The sequence below is a fragment of the Cololabis saira genome, chromosome 12 (assembly GCF_033807715.1).
Source record: "Cololabis saira isolate AMF1-May2022 chromosome 12, fColSai1.1, whole genome shotgun sequence".
NCBI lineage: Eukaryota > Metazoa > Chordata > Actinopteri > Beloniformes > Belonidae > Cololabis > Cololabis saira.
In genome coordinates, this window is record NC_084598.1 from 20,551,541 (window position 1) to 20,571,897 (window position 20,357).

General features: G+C 42.9%; 1 protein-coding gene across 2 annotated transcripts in view; it reads right to left on the reverse strand.

Annotated features, from left to right (window-relative positions):
• Nucleotides 1-20,357, reverse strand: part of nkain4 (sodium/potassium transporting ATPase interacting 4) — a 60,648-nt gene that overhangs the window by 19,877 nt on the left and 20,414 nt on the right. For both annotated transcript variants that reach the window (XM_061735957.1, XM_061735958.1), the window contains exons 2-4: nucleotides 11,569-11,706; nucleotides 10,303-10,383; nucleotides 5,012-5,212 (exon numbers count right to left, since the gene is read on the reverse strand). In XM_061735957.1, coding sequence (XP_061591941.1) covers nucleotides 5,012-5,212; nucleotides 10,303-10,383; nucleotides 11,569-11,706 — 420 coding nt within the window. The remainder of the gene's footprint in view (nucleotides 1-5,011; nucleotides 5,213-10,302; nucleotides 10,384-11,568; nucleotides 11,707-20,357) is intronic.

Genomic DNA, 20,357 nt, shown 5'->3' on the forward strand with positions numbered 1-20,357 from the left:
TGGATGTACTTGAGTGAAAGGAATTTGTAGGTAAAATATGTCACATGGGAGGGAGGACGAGGGAGGGACGTGGCAATGCAGATGTCCTGTAGGTTAATTACACAGGACTTTCTGCCTGACGATAAAGGTGCATGCATCTCTGCAGAAAATGAGGTGTGAGTGTTTGTGTGCAGTCAGCTGCATGTTTAATGACAGAACGTGATGAGATGGGGACTGCAGAGCTCGCATCCAGCTGTTCTTCTGCACCACCCCTCTGCCCCAAATGCAAGCAGACACATACTCAAGCACAGCAAGAAACGAGACCACCTGGGGTTGATAAGTGTGTTTGGTGCTGATTTGCATCTTCTACATTAAGTAACAGCACGGTAATGGCACACCAAAGATGTGTTAAAACAGAAAACATCTTGTTCTTCGCATGTAGCCAGACACGTACGCAACCGTATGTGAGCCTTGACTGTGAACGAGAAAAAAGAGCTCTCTGTGACAACAAACTAATATAATACATTCAAAATCTATTTGAAAAAAAAAGAGGACGTCTTGCGAGGGTTTATTCTTTAAAACATACATGTTTTTACCTTCCATGGTCCCTTCTGTTTCCTCTACTTCTTCTTTTTTTCATTTTAGAAGTTTCTACAAAGCCAAATGTTCTAATCTGGAGAAAATCCATTTCCCTCGTAAACAGATTAACAATTAAAGCTTCTTGACCAAGACAGCTTTGAAGCATAAAGGCATGCTTTTAGGGTATAGTGCACACAGCCTGACATAATTCAAAGCCCCAATGGAGACTAATTCTCTCCTCTGGTCTTGAGGTCTTTCCTTCCTTCAGCTGCTTGTTGGCAGCAGTCAGCTGCCCTAAGAACTGATCAAAACGGCTTCATAAATCTCTTAATCCCAAGATCTAAAGATCTGCTGTAAAGTTTTAAAATTCCCTAACAAAGCAATGTCAATGTTGACATATTACAGCAGTTAAAAAAGGGAAAATAAAGAAACCAAGTGATTCTCACAATGACTTTGTGCTTTATTTTATTGCAAAATAAAAAATAAGTACAATAATTACTGTCAACAACTACAACAAAAAACAACAACCCCTTGATCCCCAGCATAGATTGTTGCTTAGCATGAGAGGTTGAAAACAGATCATGGACTAATGGGTTCAGCAAAATGTTCAGTGAGCGGTTTAGTCATCCTCTTTTCAAGCTACTGACATAAGTGAACCTCCACAACCACAAAATGTGCAACCAGGTGGCAAGCCCACCCTTTGGCAGTAATCACAATGGTCAGCCCACTCCAGGCTCAAGGTGCCCCCATAGCCACAGCTCAATCTCATCAGGAAACAGCTTTGTCCTCATCTCCAAACTATAATACTGTCACAATCTGTGATAAGTAATAGTGAGATGCCGCCGTATCGTCAAGATGCTGTTTTCTGCAGAGCAGTGTCCATGCAACGATAATGGCAATGTTAAACCCTAACCATGATCATTCATTCTTATCCTCATCTAATCATTTTTTTTAAACTACAGACCATATCCATTTGAGCATGAAAATTAAGTAGAAAATATAAGGAATGTGAAAAAATACTGTAGACTCTTAACTTTAAGGACTCTTGAATGTCATATTGAATATATCTGCTTTAAAATACTTCATAGCTTTTATCCAACCAACAGTTTAAAAGAAACTTCTATCTATTTTGGCCATGTCCACAAATCAGGCTCATTTATTCAAGCAGTTTCCCTTCTATGGAAAAATGCTAGGAAGCTATCCCCACAGTTTTACGTCATGAGTCTACTTGTTGTTGTAACTAAATTTAACATTCAGAAAATAGCATAAATTAAACAGTACAGCCATCCTACCACTGATTGCACAATAAAAACTGTCAAAATATACAATCTACCTTTTTTTTATATCTTGACAGCCATTTAAAAAAAACAAACAAACACTGAAGCGATGATGGACAAAGCAAGACATGAAGTGTTAATGGCATGACAAGACGCGGCAAGACGTTGACACGGACCATTTTGAAGCATTGTGGTGAAACTGCAACCTTTCATGCTGTAGACCAGCATAGGTGTTACACATTATCTCGCGATACACTCCCCTCATCACTCGTGCTAAATAAAACTAACCTTTAATACATTGTTGTAGACAGAGAACTGAGGCACTCATGAGGGTAAGATTAATAAAATGCCTTTATTATCGCATGGCTAATCTATTAAAAGCGACAACAAAAGTAAAAAACTTCACTTTTGTCCTGACGAAGGCCAGTTTGGCTGAAACGCGTAGACACGCTTTTAATAGATTAGCCATGCAATAATAAAGGCATTTTATTAATCTTACCCTCATGAGTGCCTCAGTTCTCTGTCTACAACAATTTATGGATCTCCCCGACTGAAGAGCACCTGAGGGATACTATTTTTGCAAATACCCAAGCAGCACTCCATGCACCGCGTTCCTGTCTAACCTTTAATACAGGTGGAGCACTAACATAACACTATGGCAAAATACAGAGGGTGGAATAAAAAAAGGCAAAGTAACAATGATTAAGGCAGGCAGCCTGAAAAAAGGACTGTCATTTCAGTTGGTGGAGATTTGACAGAGATTAAGGTCAATAACAGTAATATCTGAGCCAGGAAGACAGAATGAGCTAAGAGATTGTGATGAGACAGGCATGAAAATAGAGGAAATGAGCAATGGAACGAGAGTGACGCAGACAGTCGTTTCTTCCATTATCAGTTTCCACCCGATGCAGGTTTCCAGGGAAGAGAAAAAGATGCCTTTGGCAGCCATATCCAGTGTTAAGTGATATAATATCTTTCTGTGTGAGAACACCTTTTTAGATTGTCGGCTTGGAAGCGCTACAGCTCTGACATGTTTGACTTCTCCTTCAGCATGTAGGACTTCTATCTACAGATGTAAACTGGATGTCACATCTTACATCCTTTTTCTTCTTCTCATACAGTTCCTACAGGCTAATCCTCTATACACCAGAGATGTTTTCTGAGTCTCTTCTGTTTTATTCAACAGTGAAGGCAGCACACTAGACAAGAAGGGAGGACGATGGGGAGATCAAGGGAAAGGAAAAAGAAAGGTATATTTTCTGCTCATTACTTACATGGGACACTAAGTCACCATTATGAGAGGAATTTTAAAAAAATGATCAAACTATGTATGGATTGAGTGAAGTCAACACAGAACAGAAGGGCATAGATGGAGCAAAATATTCCCTTCAGTGCTTAATAAATAATACAATCCTCCAGCTTGAAACGATGCCTCCACTTCAAGCTCATCCTTTAAATTGAAGTTACTTTTTGCCTGAGGCAGGAGAAAGCAACTAAACTGTCCTGACTTTCCCGAATCCAAGGCTTCACTTCTGAATTGCTTCTTTCCAGCTCATAACAAATCTGAGCAGATGGATGACAGAAATGTTTCCATTACAGGCAGATTGACTCGCATTTTTCATTTTGATGAAACATGCTCCTCGGAGCCCAAGCTAAATATTTAATGAACTCTTACTGTGACCTTCAAACCCTCTAAAAAAGATAAAACGACACCTGACATTCTCCATTTTCTTAACATTTATACTTTTAGCGCTCCTCTGTCCACCCACTTCTAATGTTATCAGCACATTAAAGCTTAGTTTTAAGTGGTTATAAAGGGTAACGTTTACCCAGAACATGATATCTTGCCACCTTTAGCCATGTAGTTGTGTTGCCTTAACCTAAGAAGTCTATCTCTGCCTAACTGTAACCAAACAGCAACAGAAAATGAAAAGTGAAAAAGGTTAAAGGAAAAAACAAAAAGCAATCCCACAAAGAACTCAAACCTTCTCCGTCTTGCTGAAATTCTAGTTTTTGAATTTAGTTTTTCCTGGCTCACCGGCCAACAAAAGTGGACTTTAATACTGGTGACAATTGAAAATAATAGGCCAGTGAGATTACATGGCGGTGAAACGTCATCTACAGAGCAAATCTACTAATATAGGTCATTTATGTCCCAATGAAGTAGGTGTTATTTCTTCTGAAAAAGTAAAAGGCAAAACAACACTCTGGAGGACTCTTTTTTTCCTATACAGTGCTCTGATTTTAGCCTGAGAGGAAATAAGCACACAAAGAAAATGACATCACCACAGACTCTGGGATTGCAGTATCAATTGCCCGGCTCCTCTGGGGAGCAGCTCCCATGGAGTTGCAGCTGAATGCCTGGATGACCAACAGCATAAAAATGCAGGCAAATGTGTGCTGCCAAATCCTCATATGGAGCAGCAGAAGTCCCAGTGTGGCAACCCATAAAACAATTAATTGCCAGTAGTGCAAGGACTAATGAGGTTCAGTGAAAGTGTTGAGGCTGTAAAGTGAGGTCAGCCACTTTACTGCCTTTCTTTATGAGGGTAATGGGACAAACGATACAATCCAGTGGTTCTTACCACTGGGCCCCACCGCAAGCACAAAGTTTGCAAGGTTCAACTTATTCTAAGATTGGAGATCTGGTGATAGTGAAATCCAACATGACGCTCAAGCCGACTGGTGTTCCTCTCTGTCATCTGCTGTCACCTGCATTCCACATTCGACTGTGTAAATTAGGTGTACGGATGTATGTGTCAGCGTCAGTCCACGATGTTACTATTTGGCAATGACTGGGTGTGTACAAATATGCACACTGGTAGGATGTACGTTCTTGGTGCACTGAGGGTGAACTGTAAATACGGGACAATAAAAGTCCTTCCAGTGTTTGAGTAACCCGTCTGCAGCTGCCAAGTCTGAGAACAAGCCAGAGAAAAACAACAGAACAGTTTTTCATTCGGTGACCAGGACAGAGGAAGGAAAGCTGCTGTAGACAAAATACCAGGGGATTGTGGAGCTGTACTATGGAAAGACAAAAGCAACAACTTTCTTTTCCATAACTTTGTTTCCCAAGGTCTTAAAAAACTGTAGCATGTGAGGCTGCTGAGATTCTGGTACACATCCGTGTAAAGTGTCCTCACGTGAATGTGGCGGTGGTGTAATGTTGTACTCACAGCGACGAAGATCTGCGTGCTGCTGTGCATGACCTCGATGTACTGGTAGTCCATGAGGCACCCCATGACGGTGATGTAGGAGTGGCTCTCTGTGCTCCGGACCCCTGGAGCCTGCGGGATCTCTGTCCTCACGCAGCCGGGGCCGTGTTCGCTCCACCAGGAGTGGTGGGCTGAGATGTTAAACGTCAGGAGATCACCGTCCTGGAAGAAACAGAAAACATGAACCCTTTATGTGGGCATGATGCTTTCATTACGATGTGTGTTTGTTTATTTATTTGTTGAATCAGTTCCAAGGCTGGATTCAAATGATGCAGATGGAGGAATCTTGACACTAAAAAAAAAACATTTTTTTTAAGCTTGTGCTTGTTTCCTCAAAGAGATTTGTCATCTAAATATAGACAAAAAAAAAGCATTTACAGCAGTGCTAGTTGCTGTGCCTCATACATTAAATGTTAGACTCATGCAATTCATATTTTTTTCATGCCACACATCCATTTTGTTGCTAAGTGTAAAGCAAATTCAGAGGTGATGAAGTCTCAGCCCCCAAACGGGAGGCTGACAGCGCAGGCACACAGACTACCGGTCTGAGCTTTCAGACCAGTCAGGAAGGAAGTTAGAAATATCTTCCATAAATGACCTCTGGTTCATTAGTGTCAATCACCAGAGTTTTTAGAGCTGTATGGGACCGGGACCTCAGGTTTCTTCTCTGCCTGCAAAGAGGTACGAGTGTGAGTTACTATGGATATACTGGGCTGTTTCCGTCACTCTGAGTCACCTTTCCTCACCTTGTCAGTTCATTCATATGACTCCGGAGTCCTGTTGTAGCTATACAATTTTGAGGATGAACCAGGAGCCGTCTAGCCGTGCTAACCAGCAAGTCAGCAGCTGGTCCATACCTTTCTAATTTCTAAATCTCACTGCTCTTCCAAGTTAAATAAAGGTTTGATTGATTGATTGATTGATTGACAAACTATAAAAATCTCTAGTTCTCATGTCTGGTAACTTTAGTTGTGTTTGGTCATTATTTTTAAAATCCTTTTATAAATTGGGTTGCAAAGAAGAAAAGTGGTGTTAATTCTTTGATTAATAACTAAAATACCTGATAATGATTCAACCAAAATATGTAATTGAATAAATGTAAATGTCCTCCTCTCGTCTTGATCATACATTTCAAAACCTTAAAATATTTGGGTTAACCAACTCTTTAATAGTTTTAACAAACAGTTAAAAGGACTAGACTGGCATCAGTGTCCCCATCACACTTACTGATTTTGAGGGTTAACAACAATTTTGCAAGCTTATACCAGTAAAATGCTAATTCTGCAGGCAGCATCTGAAACATGTAACTCTGCACACTCAGGCATGCTCATTTTGCACAAAGTCATATGAGCTCACACGTACAGACACAGCTGCACAGACGCTCACACCAATCAATACCTCAGAACAGCAATCTAACCCTGCATCTGCCCCTCAGCGACAAGACATGCATTATTAACAGAACCGAGTGCTGTCAGGAAACATCTCTGATTCCTATCACCCCCACCACCACCACCACCGCAGACACTCACAAACGCACTCGCACACCTCACAAATACACACGTTACATACATCATGACAAGGGTATCAAGCCACAACTTTCAGTAACAAATCTGTGGCGTCAATAGAAAAGCATCCAACGGGAGTCATGAGTGATATAGGAATAATGACACGATACCCCCTCTCTGCTTGCTGATGATCTTCCATTGCTCTCTGTCTCAAACCTTCTTTGTGTGCCATTCTATCATCCTCCAGACACACACAATTGCACACACACACACACACACTTTCACAAAAAAAAACGACGGCTGAAGGTCAGTAGGTACTGTAGGACTGGACTAATGATTTGACAGATGCCATTAATTGATGCTGCGAGCCAGGGAAACCATCTCCATCGAAGCATTCATGACTGCAGTACATCAGCAGTCGATCCTGAAGAGGCCTTTGGCGTCTTACTGTCAGGAGAGGTATTTTTATGCTCCTTTGCACCCCAAAGCACAAATCAATCCTTCCATATCACAAATTCAAGGTAAAGAGACTGATCCTGCCAAACAATTTTATTTAATTCAAGTCAATTAATTTACTACTCTACTCTGTTTGTGTAAGCGTTACAGATATAAACTCTATAAAGTTCAGTGGGAAATTATTATAGTCTTGATTGCAATGACTTCTTGTTCATGAAGTAGAGAAATGAGAAATGCTGTTTGTGTGATCACAGCTGGGAACACACCTGAGTACCAAACTGTTTGTTGATGCATTTTCTGATGCCGATGACAGCTTTGTATCTAATTAAGTTTCTGAAAGGGGAGCACCCCCATGGGCTGCGTATTGACTCAGAGTCTGTGCTCAACCCCAGTCTGAGCAAACATTGTTTTACACTGCATCCATGTCAACACAATTCCTACATTTACTTCCCTTTTTATGTTTTTGCAGAAAGCATTTAATGATCTTTCTTGTCAAAATAACTTTATTTTTTTTAAATACGTCCAATTTTGAATTTCAAGCCTGCAAATAAATCCCCAAAGGATTTGCAACAGTAAAACTTGTGCTGCTTTTTAATTGATGACATACTTTCTCCGAGCATTTAAAATACACTCTGGCATTAGGGATGTCAAGGGATGAAGAGTTTAAGTTTTTAATTTGTCCCATTCTTTGTGCAAAGACATCTTAAGTCGAGCAGCTCTGCAGGGTTGTCATTGTCTCATCAAAATTCTCCACACATTCTCCAGTGGGGAGAGGTCAGGACTGCCTGTAGGCCAGTCCAGTACGGTCTCCATCCTCTTTTTTTTCGCCTTAGTCATGCCGTCGTAATGCGAAATGTCATTTTACATTCTTTTGTTGGAAAAATGTATGCACTTCCTGGAAAAGATGAGTTGAAGGCAGCATATCTTGCCCTAAAAAATCTCAATGTACTTTTCTGCATTGATGTTGCCTTCACAAAAGTGTCAATGATATTAGTCAAGGACAACTGTTCCAGTCCCACACTATTAGAGACCAAAGCTTTTGGACTCCATGCTGGTCCTGTTTGTCTTTGATCAGGAGCATACTTTGTCAATTTTTTCCAAAAAAAGATCTGGAAAACTGATTCATCTGACCACAGTATATGTTTCCAAGGTGTGTTGACACTGTCTTTGGAAAAGGATTAACATGAGGCATTATTGGTGGCATTAGTAGATATCTCCGTGTTGCTGTGTTCGAAAAATGTTGAAGAAGGTTCCCCTTAGTAATTCCTCCAGATTCCTTAAATTGTTTATCTTTACTATGCACTGCATAAGCAAAACTATGCATATCCCCTCCAGTCTTTATAAGAGTAACATTGTTTTTAGACGTTCCAATAAGTTTCTTACATATTTGTTGACAGAGTGGAGATCTTCTGTCCATATTTGCTACCCAGTCTCTGCCTTTTCCTGGATACTACTAAGATGGTAAGATTGTGTGCAAAGTTGATGAGAAAAAAATATGTGCATGAATGAAAAATGAGGCAGTGGCTGGCTGGGACAGTTTAAAACAGAGGTGTGTGCAGAGCGGTGGGGGTGTATCTGTTTTGTGCCGTGGGGGAGGGGTAAGGGATCAATAGGAGGTGACGGACCATGTGGCTTATGACTCTGACAACCTGCCCCCTCAATCTCAGGGTTTGGCCTGCACAGAGCGCTCACACAAACATGCGTGCACACCCTCCGGTGTGGCCCTGTCAGCATCTCTCCACGCGAGTCGGGAAGAATTAGCTGAATTGGTTTCATGATATAATGTGTTGAGGATCCACTTATAAGCCTATGTGTCAAGTTTGGCCACGCATATGTGTGTGGGGTGTGTATGTGTGTGTGTTGTGTGTTGCCGCTCCGTAAGCCAGCTTTCTTCCTGGCCACCATATGCAGAGCTCGGAGCCCCGGCTGGCTCCATCTGTCGGGTTAATGCCCAGCCTCAGCCCCAAGCAGCTGGCCTCTACAAGCCTCATTATTCTAGCAGGAACCATGTAGGAACACACAACCACACAAATACAGAGAAGAGGCACACACCAACATATGCAGCGCAGGACAGACACACTTGATGGATCCAAAGTGCATCACACAATGACAGCGTTAACGTAGCCCGGGAAGGTGTTTCTGAAATTCATTTTGAATGAGCGGCTGTTAGCTGAACGTTGCATACATGAATTCGTTATAGTCAATGGGCAGCAGACAGTTTGGCAAGTCAGTCAAAACTGGAGAGGAGTGGAGATTAATAAAAAATAAAAGAGAGAAATTAAGTACCATCAAAAACAACAGTGAACAGAGCAACTGATGGAGAAAAAGAAGATAGAGGTTGCTTGGAGGTGAAAATCGCAGCACCTGCAACTGCATGAATAAATCTACAGTAGATCTGAGAACGGGAACTGCAGAAGAGCCAAAGAGTATTCAAAGAGTTTATGTATATGTGCTCGCAACTGTCCTTTGAGAACAGGATTGTTAAAATTTATTTCAAAATTTAAGTCTGTCCTTGAAACTCAGCGGGGGGTAACTGCCCTTAACAGGTCAATAGAAGAACGCCAGAAAATAAACAGTTTAAAGCCAAATTATACATCCCTGCTGAGGCGTGCAGTCAGCGAATGATTAATAGTTCAGTGTTGGATTCATACTAGATGGATATTTTGTACATGTATTAAACTGTAAACTGCATATAACGGTGCTTCCTTTGGCTCTGCAGGTCCTTGAGCTTACACTAATGCATGTTCAAAGAACTTTGTGGCAGTGAATCATATCTAATTATAAGTCAAACATCTGTTTATTGGTGACATGGCCTTATCAATACTCAATTATGTTCTTCCAATTAACTTTTTTTTTTTGGCATAGCTGGATGAAATTGGAAAAAAGAATGATTTGGCACAAGTTCAGAAATGAGCTGAATTATTTTCAGGGATTTACAAACTACATCATATCCCTCCATCTTTCTTGTACGTCTGCACAAGTCCTCCTGCAAAACTGGCCAAATGACAAGCAACATAAATGTTCAGAATCATCAATGACATTGGATGAATACAAGTATTGTATTTGTTACACTGAAATGATAGTTTGAATTACTGAACTTCTCATTGTCATAAATTTAGTCCTGATTCACAGTTCCTGAATCCAACTTTGACCTGAAAGAACAGGAAGATGCCGATAGAGAGTACTGAGGAGAAACCCAAGTCTGGGGGGAACTGTTTAAAAGGAATAAAGAAAATTCTGCTTTCACGTGAACGTCAAATCAGAGATGCAAAAAAATGTTGCAAGCCTCACCTTGGACAGACCTCCCACATCCAGATAGAAACAGATGATGAAGACATTCCAGGCTACCCAGAGTGCAGTCCATACTGTGTACTGCAGGAAAAACACACAGCAGATTACATCCAGGGAGATCACAGGAAACAATAGTGAATTCTAGCTATTTACAGTAATAAATTGTAGGGCTGATAAAGAAGCACATGTTTTACATGCACAGAAATCCCTCTACTCTTTCTCTCTCTCTCTCACACACACACACACACACACACACACACACACACACACACACACACACACACACACACACACACACACACACACACACACACACACACACACACACACACACACACACACACACACACACACACACACACACACACACACGCACGCACGCGTGACCTCTCTTTTCTGAATGACAGTGAGTTCAGCAATTTTCTCTAAGCCCTCTGGGAGTTGTAGGTTTTTATAGTGCTGACAGACAGTGAGTGTTGCTGGGTGGCATTCAGTGGCAGTCATCAGAGTGACGGTCGTGAAATCTTTTGACTCACGCTGAAACGAGTTTAAAATGTCAGAGGAAGCGCAAAGGCCACAACCACAACTCTATGAAAACATACATGTTGTATCATGAAACACCTCACCTCGCACTCTCCCATTTCCCACATGACATGAGACAATAGCTTCAGCTTTCCCTCCTTTCTCTCCTTCCCTCAACTCCTGCTTCCTGTCTTTCTTCATTCTATCCTGTGTGGTTCCCCTTTATGCTTCGTTTTTATGCTCCCCGTCTCTCCTCTCTCTCCCCGCTATCTCTTTCTCACGCCCACAATATTTTCCCATCATTAACACCACCATCTGTGCATTTCACTAATGTTGCTCAAAATTGGTATTTAATGGCTCAAATAAATGTTATGGCGTCAAATAAAAACTCAAGTGCATAAGAGCACATTTCTGAAATTTCAAATTGGCAGGATACAATGCACAGGATGAAGCACATGCTTTCCTTTCTTTTTTTTAAAGAATGACCTTCTCTGTTCAGAAACAAGTGTAAATCTGATGAGCTTCTTAGCCCCCCCCCCCCCCCTCTGATATCCCACCCCCCTTAATAAGCCCTAATCACAGAGGGATTAGAGTGATTAAAGGGTGTCACACAATGCACAAAAGAGTGCAGCACAACAATTAAAAAGGAAAGGCAACAACATGTCCAATCTACATTACAGCTAGAGTTGCAGGTGAAATTAAAGTCATAACGTAATGTACATTGTAATGGACATTTGTACTTACCACAATGATGTAGCGTGGCCGGTACTGGATGGTGCCAAAGAGGCCGAGGATTACAACAATGATGTGGAAGAAGTTAGCAAGAATGGGTGCCCACTGATAACCAAGGAAGTCAAAGACTTGTCTTTCTAAAGCAAACACCTGAAGGATGAGAGGAAAAGAAAGGGCCAAACGTTGTCAGATTAAGCGGTCACCAGTGTCATGATACAATCATAGAAGAAGACAGCAGTGCTCGCCCAAGGCTGTCCAGTCCTTCAGATTAAAAGATTATTTGGATCTTTGCAACAGTTTGGTTTCCTTTCTTAACACACTCTTCAGCAAACTTCGGAAAATTGGCGGGTTGTCTCAGGTGGTTAATAATACTTATTACTATGATTTCAAAAAAATAAGAATGAAAAAAAAAACACACATGCATGTGCAAGCACACACAGTAGCCAAGCAGCCATTGTGTAGAAGGACTGTCTCTTACTGTTTTTAATTCCTGATTGATCCAATGCTGTTATTTAGTCAAAGTAGAGACATATAGTACATAGTACAGTATATTATCTATGACAGCAAAGACCAAGGTCTGCATAACGAGGCATCATGAGTGAGAGTAGAATATGTAATACATGAGTTGCTTCAGAGACACAGTATTGTGACTGATCAAAACAACAAAACATTATAGTGATTGGTCCAAGCAACACTGGCTATGAGCACAAAGCCATACGTAACATAACATAACATATCATACACACACACACACACACACACACACACACACACACACACACACACACACACACACACACACACACACACACACACACACACACACACACACACACACACACACACACACACACACACACACACACACACACACACACGCATACATACGCAATTTTATTGCACCACAACCCACCAGCTTGCCATTACGTTTATTCATTTTGTCTGTTAATTCATTTTATGTAAATTTTCATCAGTTTGTTCTTATCATTCAGTAGGTTAACATGCACAGTTTACCCGAACTATGCCCACGACTCCACTGAACTGTCTAACTGGATGCATTTCTTTGACCCAATAGACATGCATGTGAAGGCAATCACTTTATTCATCAAATCAGGTCTGACACTGCCCACGATAAGTGGCGATAGGGCCCACTCACAGCTTGTTAGCAATGGGCTTTTCTGGTTGACCTCTCCCACCAAAATACCAGATAGATCTGTAGTGTAGCTGGTGGTAGCAATTCTCAGAAATATGTGTACTGTACAGCAAACACTACAGCAACTTTTCATGTGAAAATTTGCATGAAGTCAACTCCAAACTCCAAACAACATTTTGAGGGCCTGGATTTGGTATACCATTGTTGTTATTTTCGGGGATTTCACATTCCTTTTATAGATTTTATGCTTCTGCTTTGGTGACATAATAAATGGCGTAGGGTCCTGGCTCTCCGGTGCTCTCCAGCCAGTGGAAAAGCAATCCGCTACTTTGCAGAACCTGTTTGGAACGGGATCTAGCACTGGCTGAGCACCAGCACCAGCACCAGCACCAGCACCAGCACCAGCACCAACACCAACACCAGCACCAGCACCAGCACCAGCACCAACACCAGCACCAGCACCAGCACCAACACCAGCACCAGCACCAACACCAGCACCAACACCAGCACCAGCACCAACACCAGCACCAACACCAGCACCAGCACCAGCACCAGCACCAACACCGGCACCAGCACCAACACCAGCACCAACACCAGCACCAGCACCAACACCAGCACCAACACCAGCACCAACACCAGCACCAGCACCAACACCAGCACCAACACCAGCACCAACACCAGCACCAGCACCAACACCAGCACCAGCACCAACACCAGCACCAACACCAGCACCAGCACCAACACCAGCACCAACACCAGCACCAACACCAGCACCAGCACCAGCACCAACACTAGCACCAGCACCAACACCAGCACCAACACCAGCACCAACACCAGCACCAACACCAGCACCAGCACCAACACCAGCACCAACACCAGCACCAGCACCAATACCAGCACCAACACCAACACCAGCACCAACACCAGCACCAACACCAGCACCAGCACCAGCACCAGCACCAACACCAGCACCAGCACCAACACCAGCACCAGCACCAGCACCAGCACCAGCAGCAGCACCAGCACCAACACCAGCACCAACACCAGCACCAGCACCAACACCAGCACCAACACCAGCACCAGCACCAGCACCAGCACCAACACCAGCACCAGCACCAACACCAGCACCAACACCAGCACCAGCACCAACACCAGCACCAACACCAGCACCAACACCAGCACCAGCACCAGCACCAGCACCAACACCAGCACCAACACCAGCACCAACACCAGCACCAGCACCAACACCAGCACCAGCACCAACACCAGCACCAACACCAGCACCAGCACCAACACCAGCACCAACACCAGCACCAACACCAGCACCAGCACCAACACCAGCACCAACACCAGCACCAACACCAGCACCAGCACCAACACCAGCACCAGCACCAGCACCAACACCAGCACCAACACCAGCACCAACACCAGCACCAGCACCAACACTAGCACCAGCACCAACACCAGCACCAACACCAGCACCAACACCAGCACCAGCACCAACACCAGCACCAACACCAGCACCAGCACCAATACCAGCACCAACACCAACACCAGCACCAACACCAGCACCAACACCAGCACCAACACCAGCACCAGCACCAACACCAGCACCAACACCAGCACCAGCACCAACACCAGCACCAGCACCAGCACCAGCAGCAGCACCAGCACCAACACCAGCACCAGCAGCAGCACCAGCACCAACACCAACACCAGCACCAGCAGCAGCACCAACACCAGCACCAGCACCAGCACCAGCACCAACACCAGCACCAACACCAGCACCAGCAACAATACCAACACCAGCAGCAGCAGCAGCACCAACACCAGCACCAGCAGCAGCACCAACACCAGCACCAGCACCAGCACCAACACCAGCACCAACACCAGCACCAGCAACAATACCAACACCAGCACCAGCAGCAGCACCAACACCAGCACCAGCACCAGCACCAACACCAGCACCAACACCAGCACCAGCAACAATACCAACACCAGCAGCAGCACCAACACCAGCACCAACACCAGCACCAGCACCAGCACCAGCAGCAGCACCAGCACCAGCACCAGCAGCAGCACCAGCACCAACACCAACACCAGCACCAGCAGCAGCACCAACACCAGCACCAGCACCAGCACCAGCACCAACACCAGCACCAACACCAGCACCAGCAACAATACCAACACCAGCAGCAGCAGCAGCACCAACACCAGCACCAGCAGCAGCACCAACACCAGCACCAGCACCATCACCAACACCAGCACCAACACCAGCACCAGCAACAATACCAACACCAGCACCAGCAGCAGCACCAACACCAGCACCAGCACCAGCACCAACACCAGCACCAACACCAGCACCAGCAACAATACCAACACCAGCACCAGCAGCAGCACCAACACCAGCAGCAGCACCAACACCAGCACCAGCACCAACACCAGCACCAACACCAGCACCAGCAACAATACCAACACCAGCACCAACAGCAGCACCAACACCAGCACCAGCAACAATACCAACACCAGCACCAGCAGCAGCACCAACACCAGCACCAGCACCAGCACCAGCACCAGCTGGAGTTGAAAAACTCTATTCCAGGACTTGCAGATCAAAGCCCAAGGCAGGAGTTGTGGAGCATGAGCAGAGTGCGTCAACTAGTCCCAGTCCTATTGGTAAGGATTTATGAAAGACTTGTGTTTGACTTGAAATACAGTCTTTCACAAAATGAACCCTGCATGTGGTGCAATAACATAAAAGGTCCTTTGTGCATTGGAGTCTCGTGTCAGTGGATCCTATAATAACATCACTATGTGGAAGGTCAGGGAAGAGACGCTTCGTCTTCAGTCCATCAAGGGAGGAAAACAAAATACTAAGGGACGATGAAGAGTGAACATTTTGTCAGCACACACTGTTGATGGTCTGTTGTTCGCTTCACAACAGCTGGCCAGCTATCCAGTAATGAGCCACTTCACGTCAACAGCCTGATTGTTTAGTTTCCTAGAGTGGGATCTCCAGAGGAGAGGAGTAGAAGTTTTATAAAACAAACAATGACATATTTATCGATTCAAACCCAGCTGAGCTTAAGAGGAGATTATTTCCAACCTTCCTCCCAAAAGCTGCCAAACATGAGAATGCCCTGGGAACTTTATGGAAGCTGAGGGACTCCCTTAATAGTAACATGGTACTGACTAGGCGCTTCTGAAAAGCAACATGTTGACACACGTGCACACATATACAACCAAGAGTAGGATTCCACAGTACCAGCACCAGCTCAACTGTTCCAGTCATCAATAATGAATCAATATAGTTTATCATACATAAAGAAGAAAGAATAATTCATGACATTGTTTATTATTGTCTTATCCACAAATTCAAGCAAAACAAAGCAAATTGAACCTTTGAAACAGCGACTCCCAATTTATATTAGCTTGATTAATATGCCATTTTGGGGACAATACACAGAGGAGATTTAAACCATTTAATTAAAATTCCTTTGCCAATCCAATTTCAGTCTATTCCCAGTGTGTGTGAGTACGTGCGTCTACAGGAATGACGTGTTTTGTTGAGTGTTGACATATCATTCACAGCCAAACGTTTGAAGATGGAAGAAGACGGGAGACGTCTCGTTTGTGGTGCTGTGAAAGAAACACACCACTGAGCACAATCAAACGAGCACGCACACGTCACACACGCCGGGGAGCTAATGTCATGGAAAATGCTAAACCGGTAAGTCAAAGAGACGTGGTGACAGACCAGGCAGGGACATGATTAAACACTGAATGATCATTCAAAATGAATACTTTGTCACCGAGAGGGCAAAGGAAATGTCTCTACGGGCAGGATGTCAAGCAGCAAAGTGCAAGGTGAGGGAAGTTAAACATATGCCAAGGTTTCTCATACCAAAGCCAAGGTATCTGTTGGCTCTGCTCATGTGGAAGTAGGAGGAAAAAACAAGGGAAGGAGCGAAAGTTGGACACAAGACAAGAGATGAAGGGAGAAAAAATTGGGAAGCAATAGAAGGAAAGATTAAGAAAATAGTAAGTGACTGGCAAGTGTTTTAAAATAACTGAGCTGCCCCCTCCTATTAACCCCTTCCTGGACAGAGAGAAGGCTGAAAGAAATGAATGAAGCAATGGAGTCGCACATCTGCAGGACAGCTGTGGGTTATGGTTAGACTGCTCAATAAAGTGTACGCAGAAGGATGTGGGCAAAGATGAGGTGCAATTATGACGCAGCTGAGTTAGTTGGAGTCTTTATAGGTCTAACCCCTTTAAACCGATAACATTTGTTTAGTAAACCACACTCAGTTTAACTTTGTCTATATAGCGCTTCTGAAACAGAAATGTAATCCAAAGTACATAGCAGAGGCAAATCTATTATTAAACAAGTCTATAATGAATATTTACAAAATCCATTTGCAAACAGAACTAAATTATAACAAATAGCAATGAAAGCCTGCGTTGTGAGAACAAAGGGTTCTTGGGAGGTGATAAGGAATAAGGAGATCTCTCAGATTACATGGAGCTCGCCCATTCAAGGCTTTGTGAGTGATAAGAAGGATTTTAAACTCTCTTCTAAATTGTCACAGCACGGGTGATGTAGGGAGGCTAAAAGAGGAAAAGTTATCCCTCTCGGCGGGTAGCTGCTGCAGCATTTTGGATTAACTAAAAGATTTTCAGGAATTTTTTTGGACTGCCATCTGGAATCGGACGGCATTATTCCAGTCTAGATGGGATAAATGCATGTTTATTCAGTGTCACTTTGGGAGAAGGCGCTCTTTGGAAGATGTCTTTGGAAGCCTGTTCTAGAACAACGAAACAACTACAAGGTTTCTCATATTAGGAGGCGAGGATGACTTCATCCAGAGTAAATCCACTGTTAGATGGTGACTGTCTGACATCAATAACAATGACCTCAGTTTTGCCTGAATTCAAAAGTAAAACATTTCAGGTTATCAAGCCTCACTCCTTTTTTCACTTTATTTAATTTACTTCTCAAGATTTCTATCTTGCATTAAGCTCTTTTTTGAGCCAGAAAATAGCATGAATTAGGATGATTAGGATGAGCAGTTCATCCAGTCGGGAACTGAAAGGGGAATTAACTGCTAACAGTGTCTGTGTCCATGTGATGTGCAGTTCTACCTATTGGTTATGTGGTTTACAACCATGTGAGAGGAACAGTCTTGCAGCTGACATTAATACGGCTATTCATATAAAAATAAAATAAAAACATTAGATTTAACTAACTTAAGATGAACATATTATGAAAGCATAAATGCGCAATTGAATAATATAGGCATCTAAGGGACTGCCCACTCATTTTTCTTGGGGCAACTTCAGCCTGAAAATATGTCCCTCAGTAAATACGTAATTGCGTGAGTGGTCCAGATTTGCAGGGTACTTTCACACCCCAGACCTAGATCAGTGTACATGTTACCAGGCTACCTATTTTTTTCTCTACCCGACTGCATCTGCTGCTTTGAACAAAGCTGAAGCACGGATTTCACAAGAGGCCCACTGCACAGATGAGGGGGATGGAGTGGAAGGAAGATGCTAACCCCACCCACTAAACTTGATGCTATGCAAAAGCACAAGAGCAAAAGCAAAAGAGACCCGAGCTGAAAAGACTGATTTTGTACTGCATGCAGTTTAGTGCTACTAAGAAGGTGAAATATTAAATCTGATTGAAAAAAGCAACATTTGAATTAACAGCAGTGTTTTATAGTCAAAGAAAGACCATCTCACACAAAACGGTGATATAGGATAACGACTGGACTACATGACTCTGTAATCTTAGGAAAATCACTTGTTACACAGACGAATCCAAAAGACAAAATTCAGACTTTTCTAGAGACTGGAAGTAATGAAAGAATGTTATGTAGTCATTTGAGTCCAGATCTGCTCTGTTCCAGTGATGGATGTGTCAGTAAGAGCAGCAGCTGTTTAAATCTGAGGAGTCAGGATGATGAGCTGGGATTTCTTCAGTTGGTCAGGTTCAGCAATATTATGTATTCACAAAATAAGATCAGATATACACTGAATTACCAGGTTTTTTTCAATCAATATGAATCAACTTTTGTTTTATTATTTGATAACACAGACATACTGTATTTCATGGTGTAAATGCCAGGATTCATCAGGCTTCAGGAGCATGATCGGCCACCACAGAATCCAGACCTTAACGCCAATATTATTTATTTATAAAACTGGCCAAACAGTGTACATCTGTTCAGTAACATACAACAACAGAGCAATAATTCAATTTCAGTTCAATTCAGTTTTATCTATATAGCATCTTTTACAATTCAAATCGCCTCGTTACTTTTCAAAGATCCAGACACGACCCCCCGAGCAAAAGTTAAAGAAACAATGGCAGGTAATAAACTTCCCCAGTGGAAAAAAAAACCTTAAAGTGAAAAAGTGGCAAGAAAAAACTCCCCTTTAAGAGGGAGGAAACATTAACCAGGACCTGGGTCATAAAAGGGGACAGCAAAAACTAAGGTGGTTGGAAGATCAGACTGCAGGTCACCATGTTAGTACCGAGACATCCATATAGACAGGTATAGGTGAACACAGGGACAGCCAGAGGTTCAGAGGGTTGGACTGCATGCAGGACAGCATGCAACTCTGGAAGCTCTGGCCTGCAAACATGCACAGACGAGAAAAGGAGGGGGCAGACCAGAATAAATGAAAATACTTATAATTAATAACTGTGGATTGATCTGAAGAATGAAAAGAGAAGAAGAGGAGAAAAGGAGAGGTGAGGGGCATCGCTCAGTGGATCATGACGCTGTCCCCCTGCAGCGTAGGCCTATAGCAGCATAATGAAGCTTGGTTTAAAACCAGCTGCTTTAATCTTGTCCTGTAGCTGCAGCTATGACTACTGGCCCTAACACACTAGAGTCACAATAACTATAGGCTTTACTAAACAGAAATGTTTTAAGATTGGTTTTAAAGGTGGAAGTGGTCTCAGCCTCCTTAACCCAGATTGGAAGTTGGTTCCATAGTAACGGTGCCTGATAATAGAAGGCCCGTCCTCCAAATCTACATCTGGATACTCTAGGAACTACGAGTAAACCTGCACTCTGGGAACGGAGAGCTCTATTGGAAACATAAGGTACTATTAGGTCTTGTAAATCTTGTAGATTATTTATCTTTAGATTTTCAGATTCTTATAGTCAGAGAAAGAAGATATTCTGCTGCAATTTGAAGATAGATAGATAGATAGATAGATAGATAGATAGATAGATAGATAGATAGATAGATAGATAGATAGATAGATAGATAGATAGATAGATAGATAGATAGATAGATAGATAGATAGATAGATAGATAGATAGATAGATAGATAGATAGATAGATAGATAGATAGATAGATAGATAGATAGATAGATAGATAGATAGATAGATAGATAGATAGATAGATAGATAGATAGATAGATAGATAGATAGATAGATAGATAGATAGATTCAGTGCTGCAGACAGCTGTATAAACTATACACAGTATGCACATAAGTTATAACCCAAGATAAAACACACACCCCCACACACACACACACACACACACACACACACACACACACACACACACACACACACACACACACACACACACACACACACACACACACACACACACACACA